We start from the raw sequence: 10,438 nt of genomic DNA, 5'->3' as shown, positions 1-10,438 counted from the left end.
CCGCCCGTACTATGCCCTGTGTTGAGTAGTCTTTGGTTTATTGTATGTTTTCTTATTTAAAATTGATTACGTTGAAAGTCCTAATAAATATATTTCATTCTATCAACTAATATACTATAATTTTTGAGAGTATGTGCTGAAATTTGGGCAGGCTGGTAGGGGCCCCAGAGAATGACTTTGTTCAGGGGCCCATGATGTTACATTCCTGTGGGAGAGTGAGATCTCTCTTTGTATCACACAGAACTGTACAGGAGTCATGAAGAAATCCACCGACAATGACACCAGAAGGAGATCTCATCGTATGACCACAAGATCCTCGAGAATCCAGAATCCCATCACCATCCCCCCACCTCCATCCCTGATCCCTACAAGACAGAAGATTCTAGAAGTCACCAAGAAGATGATGGAGCTGTTGACAGGAGAGGTGAGCGGTGCCGGGAATTCTGGGACATTCTCCAGTAACAGACAAGGGATGTGTCTGGATGGTGACTGTATCATTGTGTGTGTCAGGTTCCTATAAGGTGTCAGGGTGTCACTGTCTATTTCTCCATGGAGGAGTGGGAGTATTTAGAAGGACACAAGGATCTCTACAAGGACGTCATGATGGACAATCAGCCGCCCCTCACATCACCGGGTAAGAGGAGACTTTATTGTAAAGGAGAGAGCAGTACGGAGGATCCACCTAGATCCCCCATCATCTGATAAACACATAGAAACAATGGATTTAGTCTCAGGAGATGGGAGGCGGCGGTGTGGGACCTCTGCAGCTTGTCTCATGTGGACATCTAGGCCACCACTGAGTGCTGAATACCAATATTATGAGTCCTGACCATTTCATTGTATAATTTATATTGTACATTACATACTCCTGACCCCTGCACTATATACTCCATGTTGTACATTACATCCTCCTGACCCCTGCACTATATACGCTATGTTGTACATTACATACTCCTGACCCCTGCACTATATACTCCATGTTGTACATTCCATACTCCTGACCCCTGCACTATATACTCTATGTTGTACATTACATACTCCTGACCCCTGCACTATATACTCCATGTTGTACATTACATACTCCTGACCCCTGCACTATATATTCTGTGTTGTACATTACATACTCCTGACCCCTGCACTATATACTGTATGTTGTACATTACATACTCCTGACCCCTGCACTATATACTGTATGTTGTACATTACATACTCCTGACCCCTGCACTATATACTCTGTGTTGTACATTACATCCCCCTGACCCCTGCACTATATACTCCATGTTGTACATTACATACTCCTGACCCCTGCACTATATACTCTATGTTGTACATTACATACTCCTGACCCCTGCACTATATACTCTATGTTGTACATTACATACTCCTGACCCCTGCACTATATACTCTATGTTGTACAATACATACTCCTGACCCCTGCACTATATACTCTATGTTGTACATTACATACTCCTGACCCCTGCACTATATACTCTATGTTGTACATTACATACTCCTGACCCCTGCAGTATATACTCTATGTTGTACATTACATACTCCTGACCCCTGCACTATATACTCCATGTTGTACATTACATACTCCTGACCCCTGCACTATATATTCTGTGTTGTACATTACATACTCCTGACTTCTGCTCTCCCCCTCCCCCCACTGCTATATATACACATAATATGGATTCTCTTTTGTTCCCCCCATTTCCTCCCAGCTGGACATTTTATATCGGATGATGTGATTGGCGCACAGACTTTTACATGGGGATAATAATGTGATAACATCCTCCAACTTTGGACCCTTAAACAGAAAGTGATAATGAGGGAGGAGTCAATACCCCAATGTTGGTGGTTATAAGGATCAGTCCAGTCTTCATCTTGGTTGTTCTCCCCCCCATCCTCACTCTCTGACCTCTGGTGGGACTCAGCCAGTCCTGGTTTGGGGGAACCAATCAGCTCCTGTCTAGTAATCCTCTTTGTCTTTGTATTTTAGTCCATGGCCGGGAGATGAGGAAAACCTCAGAGGATTGTCTCACTTTGTCTCCAGACTGGAAAGTAGAAGATGAGGACATCACACAGTATAGTCCAGGAGAAAACCCGGCTCCCTCCAATGTCCATCCGGCACCACCCAGTGTAGATGGACCATCGGATTCCTCGTATCCTGAGGAACCTCAGACTGTGCGGGACCGGGCCGGCCTTCCAACAGGGAAGAGCTTCTCCTGTACTGAGTGCGGGAAGAGGTTCCATTCTAAATCCAAACTTAATGTGCATAAAAGAACACACACAGGGGAGAAGCCGTATTCCTGTCATGAGTGCAGGAAATGTTTCCATTCCAAATCACTTCTTAATGTTCATAAAAAATCCCATATGCAGGAAAAGCCACATTCCTGTCCTGAGTGCGGGAAGTGTTTCAGTTTTAAATATAATCTTAATGTGCACAAAAGATCTCACACGGGAGAGAAGCCATTTTCCTGCCCTCAGTGCAAAAAATGTTTTTCACAAAAATCCTATCTACAAATACATCATAGAACATATCACATGGGCGAGAAGAAATATTCCTGTCCTGAGTGCGGGAAATGTTGTTTACAGAAATCACATCTTATTACACATCTAAGGCTTCACACAGGAGAAAAACCGTACTCCTGTTTTGAGTGCGGGAAATGTTTTTCAAACAAGTCCTTTTATCACAGACATCAGAGACTACACACAGGGGAGAAGCCATATTCCTGTCCTGAGTGCGGGAAATGTTTTTCAGATAAGTCAGGTCTTTGCAGACATCAGAAATCTCACACGGGGAAGAAGCCGTATTCCTGTTCTGAGTGCGAAAAATGTTTTTCACAGAAGTACAATCTTTCCACACATCAGAGATGTCACACGGGGGAGAAGCCATACTCCTGTCCTAAATGCGGGAAATGTTTTTCAAGTAAGTCCCATCTTCACACACATCAGAGATTTCACAGCGGGGAGAAGCCACTTTCCTGTTCTGAGTGTGGAAAATGTTTTTCAAGTAAGTCCCATCTTCACACACATCAGAGATCTCACACGGGGGAGAAGCCGTATTCCTGTCCTGAGTGCGGGAAATGTTTTTCGCAGAAGTCCCATCTTTCCAAACATCAGAGATCTCATGCGAGGGAGAAGCCACTTTCCTGTCCTGAGTGAGGGAAATGTTCCTCACTGAAGTCCTGTCTTCCTGTACATCAGGGGTTCCACACAACCCTGGAGGTGTATTAGTGCCTTGAGTGCGGGAAATGTTTTTCACAGAACTCCCATCTTTACAGACATCAGAGATCTCACATGGAGGAGAAGCCACTTTCCTGTCCTGAGTGAGGGAAATGTTCTTCACTGAAGTCCTGTCTTCCTGTACATCAGGGGTCCCACACAGCCCTGGAGGTGTATTAGTGCCTTGAGTGCGGGAAATGTCTTCTAGATGAATGTTGCTGGACATCCCAGCTCTCATGTGGGGAAGAAGCACACCCTGATATACACCTCAGATATACTCCATGGCTGATCTTCATCATGGAAGAAACAGTCCATAAGGAGATCAGAGGTCCCCAAAGACATGGATGAAGTGTGGGACCAGGTTGGCCATTGATAGCAGGAGAATAAAAATGGGGTCCTGATCTGTCATTGGCTGCACACAGTTTGTGGCGGGAGATTTCACAAACACTTGGAGGTGTGATTTGTAAACAACAATATTGGACAGATGTGATCAGTGCTGGCCCAGCTGTGATGAATATTGGTGGTATTGTATTCATCCAGTGATGACATTAAGGCCCTGATTTACTAATGTGTCTAGGTGCATTTCCGTGGGCTAACAATCCAGGAATCAGTCTAAAAAAGCAGACTTGGTAAAAGGCATGTCTAACACTCTGACCAATCACTGCAGAGACGTTCACATTGAAATTTGCTTTGTCAAATATCAGGACTTCACTTTAAACAATATCTGACATTTCCAAAAAAATGTTTAAATGGGTAAAAAGTAGTTTTTTAAAGCAAGTCATGACAGTGAAGAACTAGACGCTTTTCCAACGTCTATGTCCGATATAAATGCGCATGTGCAGAACACATTAGACGTCCTCTGTGGGCGCTTTCTTTTTAGCCACTGCTCAATAGTAAATCTCTGTATGGATTCCTCTGACAGCCGGCACTCGGTCACGTCTCCTGTGTGTGGAGTCCTCTGACAGCCGGCACTCGGTCGTGTCTCCTGTGTGTGACAACCATCACCATTTGTAGCCAGGCAGATCTTTATGTATTCTAGTTTGCATCACCATTTGTAGCCCTTCCCTCCTCCTACCACTCCATCCCCCACAGCCACTTCCTCCTGTACCTCTACCCCCTCCCTCCTAGATTGTAAGCTCGAAAGAGTAGGGCCCTCTTACCCCTCGTGTGCTGTTTGTTGTTACTGTAATGTTTCATGTATTGTCCCCCCTCTATTGTACAGCGCTGAGCAAACCCTTTGGCGCTATATAAACTCGATAAATAAATAATTTGATTTCCTTAGTTCTATTTATTCTGATTTTGTTTGTTATCCTTTATAATTATTTCTGTAATGATTTTACATATTTTGAAGGTCTAGATAATATATATTATTGATAGCTGAATCTAAAAATAAAGGTCAGTAATAAAAGAAAAATGGTGTGGGGTCCCCCCTCCCATCCACACCAAGCCCTTTGGGTCTGGTATGGAATTAGAGGGGAAGCCCCACACCAAAATGTAAAAAAAAAATGGCATGGGATCTCTCCCAAAATCCCTACCAGACCCTTATCTGAGCATGCAGCCCGGCAGGTCAGGAAAGAAGGAGGAATGAGCGAGTGCCCCCCTGTACCATACCTGGCCACATGCCCTCAACATGGGGGGGGGTGCTTTGGGGCAGGGGGGCCTCCCAAAGAACCTTGTCCCCATGTTGATGGGGACAAGGGCCTCTTCCTCACAACTGTGGGGGCTTATTAGAATCTGGAAACGCCCTTTATAAAGGGGGCCCCCAAATCCCGCCCCCCAGTTGAATGAGTATGGGGTACATGGTACCCCTACACATTGACATAAAAACAAAAAATGTAGTGTGAAAAAAGACAGAAGTCTGTCTCTGACAAGTCCTTTATTTAAAACACTAAAAGAATGTCCCCCACAGTGGATCCAACGTCAATCATGATGCCCGCCATCACCACCGCTGCTGCCGCTACCTGAAAAAATCATTTAAAAACAGGCTCTGCTCCCACCGATGGCTTCCAGCCATCTGCTTCTGAGGTGGCTTGACAGTTTTTAAATATATAAGGGGCGGGGCCACCAGGACATCATTAGCAGCATAATAAAATACACCCTGAAAGCCTGGAGGTGCTTATTGGATTTTGGAGTCCTGTGTGTAGCTAGACTGCCAAAACATCTCTCACATGTGGTGCCCCCATACTCGGGAGAAGTAGCAGAATGTATTTTGGGGTGTAATTCCACATATACCCATGGCATGTGTGAGCAGTAAATCATTACAATGGCAACTATGTTTAAAAAAGAAAACTTTTTTTGCCATTTTTAAAAACTTGTGACAAAAAAATAAAATCTTCCATGGACTCAACAGAATATTCCTTTTGGTTTCTACTTTCCAAAAAGGGGTCATTTGGGGTGTTTGTACTATTTTGGTATTGTAGCACCTCAAGAAATGTGATGAGTAGTCAGAAAGTAAAAGCTGTGTAAATTTCAGTATCTATCCCATAGTTTGTAGACACTACAACACTCACACACAGCAATCAATATACACTTACTGGGATTTTTTCTTACCGGAGACATGGAGCAGAATACAAGATAGACATATCTAACATAGAAGTTAGAAAATATTTTTTTTTGTAATGTTGGTCTTTTTTCATTTATATGGAACACACCCAGTGCTGATCAAATACCACTAAAATAAAGCTTTATTTGTGTGAAGAAGGATATAAATATTGTTTGGGTAAAGCGTTGCATGACCGAGCAATTACCAGGTGAAATAGTGCAGTGCTGAATAGTAAAAATGGCCTGGTCATGAATGGGGGAAACCTTCCACAGTTGATTGGATCCAGAGAACAGAACAATCTATAGCTGACCATACACTGTTAGTTCTTTTGTTCAGATTTCTCCTTCCACACAAACAATGTGAATGGAGGAATCCCTCCCACTGGGAATACACTGATTGGTGGCTGCAGATGCTGATGGACAAATGTTTTCCATCATATCCCTGAGACAGAAACAGCCAACTTTTGTTGATGGAGAACAGCCACACATGGAGCGGAATGTATTATTATTATACAGGATTTATATAGAGCCAACAGTTTGCTCATCACTTTACATACAATATGAGGGCAGACAGGACAATTCCAATACAATTCATTACAGGAGGAATCAGGGGGCCGGCTCGTTACAGCTTACAATCTAAAATGGAGGGTCAACTGATACAAAAGGTAATAGTTTGGGGGGATGGGCTGATGGAGAAAATAAAAGTACAGATATTAGGTGGGGGCAGGATAGGCTTCTCTGAAGAGAAGGTGTCACGGTATGGGAGCGTGCCAATTATTAATCCCCTTATTAGTGCCTTGTATCACATGCCCTCAGTGTCCTGCTCTGTATTACAATTGTTCCCTGTGTCACTAGGCCAAATGGCCAAATCAAATTACTCTGGGCCCCCTCCCTCCTGGCCAGCTGGCTGGGAGCTCTCTGCACACCTTCCAACCTGCTTTTCATCTATGCAGACATCATCCCTGGCCCCATGATGTCCCTGTCACCAGCCTGATTCTCCCTGGGGTCTAGTGTTCCCTTCCCCCTCCCGGTTGCCAAGGCGACCGGGGAGCGTCCTGCAGCAGTTTAAGAGGTGGATGCTGGGAGCTCCTATTCATTCTGGTGTGGAGTCTGCAAGGGATCTCAAGCTTCGGCGAGACCCTTGTGAATAGACTCTGCAAGCCTACCCTAGCTTCACGGAGACCCCACAGGAGGGAAGAGACAACCAGAGAAAGCTTGCCTACGATTGCGAGAGACCCCACAGAAGGGGGAGAGACTACCACAGCCTGCCTGCTTTTTGCCAGAGGCCCCACAGAAGGGGGAGAGACTAACACAGCCCATCTGCCAGAGCCAGAGGCCACCCGCCTGATCCGGACTCCACAGGTACCTGCGTTCTGCTTCTACCCCTGGGAGACCAGGCACCCTGTTGGATCCGTGAGTACCTGCTTCCCCCCTGTGTTACCTGAACTGTTGTGGTGGTGACTCCTCGCACCCCTCTACTGTGTCGGACTACCCCTGTTACAGGGACACCCCCTTGGCTCTCCTAGTGGACTATAAGTGGGTGGGGCCCCCTCGTTACCCTTTAGTGGCAAATCCACCCTCTCTGCCACCCAGCGTATTAAAGGACTGCCGTCTGTTTGTCTCAATAAAGCTTTGTGCGTCTGCCATCCACTCTGTGTGTTCTTTCCTGCCTTTCCTCCGTCACAGAAGGGTTCTCAGGGATCATCTAAAAGTGGACAGAGTAGGAGATAGACAGATTGGGGTAGGGAGTTCCATAGTATGGGAGAGCCTTGGGAAAAGTCCTGGAGATGAGCATGGGAGGAGGTGACAAAGAAGCTAGAGAGTAGGAGGTCTTGGGAGGAACAAAGAGAACAATTTGGTTGGTATTTTGAGACTGGGTTAGTGATGTAGGTGGGGGCTAAGCTGTGGATGGCTTTGTAAGTTAGTATTTTGAATTGAATTTGTTGGGTGAGTGGCAGCCAATGAAGGGATTAGCAGAGAGGAGTTGGGTTGGTTCCTGGTCAATCAGCCACATTCAATCAGTGTATGGTCATCATAACCCGAATGGTGTGTATGAGTAGCGGGATGATGAATAACATCCTCCCAGGAGGAGAGACCATTCCCAATCATCCTACAAGACTTCATTCAATGTCAATCTGCAGCTTCTACAGCCGGCAATGGGGAGGGGATCGAAGTACGGACTGAACTTTTCCTGTTCTGTTCTTTGTCCAAATGGCGGACTATTTGCTGATATATAGTAGCTGTATGTCTACCACTTCTAGACAGAACACCTTCCTTCCTGTCATTGGTGGTAAGAAACCAGCGGATGGCTACCAGTGATGTCACCCGGCCCCAGTCAGGAGTCCCCAGCCATGTAAGTAAAGGGGCGGAGATAGCATGACATCACTAACCAAAAAGAGTCACATGCTCATATTTGGATAATGACATCACCCTGGAGACCGCGCCCCTCTTTTACATTTAGCGTATAGGGACCAGAAGTCGTCATTCATGGTCAGTGCAATAATGGATCATATGTATTCTCTGGAGTTGTCATCATGATTGATGATGATCTGCATTGCTGGACAACATGGCTGACGGATTTACAATGATGGACATTTTAAAGTCTTTTTATTATAGAGCGTGGATATAGGGAGTGAGGGGTCCGGGGAGAGCAGGTATAGTGAATGCGAGGTCCGGGGAGAGCGGATATAGTGAATGTGGGGTCCAGGGAGAGGGGATATAGTAAATGTGGGGTCCAGGGAGAGGGGATATAGTGAATGTGGGATCCAGGGAGAGCGGATATAGTGAATGTGGGGTCCAGGGAGAGCGGATACAGTGAATGTGGGGTCCAGGGAGAGGGGATATAGTGAATGTGGGATCCAGGGAGAGCGGATATAGTGAATGCGGGGTAAGGAGAGCATGGATATACGGAGTGAGGGGTCTGGGGAGAGCGGATATAGTGAATGCGGGGTCCCAGGAGAACAGATATAGTGAATGCGGGGTCCCAGGAGAATGGATATAGTGAATATAGTGAATGTGGGGTCCAGGGAGAGGGGATATAGTGAATGCGGGGTAAGGAGAGAGCGGATATAGTGAATGCGGGGTAAGGAGAGTGCGAATATAGTGAATGCGGGGTAAGGAGAGTGCGGATATAGGGAGTGAGGGGTCTGGGGAGAGCAGATATAGTATATGCAGGGTCCAGGCAGAGCGGATATAGTGAATGCGGGGTCCCAGGAGAACAGATATAGTGAATGCGGGGTCCAGGGAGAATGCAGGGTCCGGGGAGAGCGGATATAGTGAATGCAGGGTCCGGGGAGACCAGTTATAGTGAATGCGGGGTCTGGGGAGAGAGGATATAGTGAATGCGGGGTCCGGGGAGAGCAGATATAGTGAGGGGATATAGTGAATGCTCTCCCCGGACCCTGCATTCACAATATCCCCTCTCCCTGGACTCCGAAATTCACTATATCCGCTCTCCCCGGACCCTGCATTCACTATATCCGCTCTCCCCAGACCCCGCATTCACTATATCCGCTCTCCCCGGACCCCTCACTCCCTATATCCACGCTCTCCTTACCCTGCATTCACTATATCCCCTCTCCCCGGACCCCGCATTCACTATATCCGCTCTTCCCGGACCCCGCATTCACTATATCCGCTCTCCCCGGACCCCTCACTCCCTATATCTGTGCTTTCCTTACCCTGCATTCACTATATCCCCTCTCCCCGGACCCAACATTCACTATATCTGGTCTCCCCAGACCCTGCATTCACTATATCCGCTCTCCCCAGACCCCGCATTCACTATATCCACTCTCTCCTTATCCCGCATTCACTATATCCCCTCTCCCCGGACCCTGCATTCACTATATCCGCTCTCGCCGGACCCTGCATTCACTATATCCGCTCTCTCCAGACCCCGCATTCACTATATCCGCTCTCCCCAGACCCCGCATTCACTATATCCCCTCTCCCCAGACCTCGCACTCACTATATCCACTCTCTCCTTATCCCGCATTCACTATATCCCCTCTCCCCGGACCCTGCATTCACTATATCCGCTCTCCCCAGACCCTGCATTCACTATATAGCTCTCCCGGGACCCTGAATTCACTATATCCGCTCTCCCCGGAACCCGCATTCACTATATCCACTCTCCCCGGACCCTGTATTCACTGTATCCACTCTCCCTGGACCCTGCATTTGCTATATCCGCTCACCCAGACCCCACATTCACTATATCCTCTCTCCCCAGACCCCACATTCACTATATCCGCTCTCCCCGGACCCTGCATTCACTATATCCTCTCTCCCCAGACCCCGCATTCACTATATCTGCTCTCCCTGGACCCCGCATTCACTATATCCGCTCTCCCCAGACCCCGCATTTCATTATATCCGCTCTCCCCGGACACTGCATTCACTATATCCGCTCTCCCCAGACCCCGCATTCACTATATCCGCTCTCCCCGGACCCTGCATTCATTATATCCGCTATCCCCGGACCCCGCATTCACTATATCCTCTCTCCCCGGACCCCGCATTCACTATATCTGGTCTCCCCGGACCCTGCATTCACTATATCCGCTCTCCCCGGACCCTGCATTCACTATATCCGCTCTCCCCGGACCCAGAATTCACTATATCTGGTCTCCCTGGACCCTGCATTCACTATATCCGCTCTCCCCGG

At 47.1% G+C, this 10,438-nt stretch overlaps 1 protein-coding gene across 1 annotated transcript; it reads left to right on the top strand.

Annotated features, from left to right (window-relative positions):
* The first annotated feature begins 290 nt into the window (after window positions 1–290).
* On the top strand, window positions 291–4,509 carry LOC149450113 (uncharacterized). Its single transcript, XM_089692363.1, has 2 exons — window positions 291–424; window positions 2,003–4,509. Exon 2 carries the CDS (start codon window positions 2,017–2,019, stop codon window positions 3,166–3,168), a length of 1,152 nt encoding a protein of 383 aa, XP_089548489.1. The 5' UTR covers window positions 291–424; window positions 2,003–2,016; the 3' UTR covers window positions 3,169–4,509.
* The last annotated feature ends 5,929 nt before the right edge of the window (window positions 4,510–10,438 follow it).

The sequence above is a fragment of the Staurois parvus genome, unplaced genomic scaffold (genome assembly GCF_062004578.1).
Source record: "Staurois parvus isolate SC_StPar_1 unplaced genomic scaffold, SC_StPar_1.0 ptg000582l, whole genome shotgun sequence".
Lineage (NCBI taxonomy): Eukaryota > Metazoa > Chordata > Amphibia > Anura > Ranidae > Staurois > Staurois parvus.
The sequence above is the reverse complement of the archived record's forward strand: the minus strand, read 5'-3'. Positions and strand labels throughout refer to the sequence as shown.

What these genes read in the sequence shown, in the direction of transcription:
- LOC149450113 (XM_089692363.1), top strand. Translation starts at nt 2,017, where the DNA reads ATGAGGAAAACCTCAGAGGATTGTCTCACTTTGTCTCCAGACTGGAAA.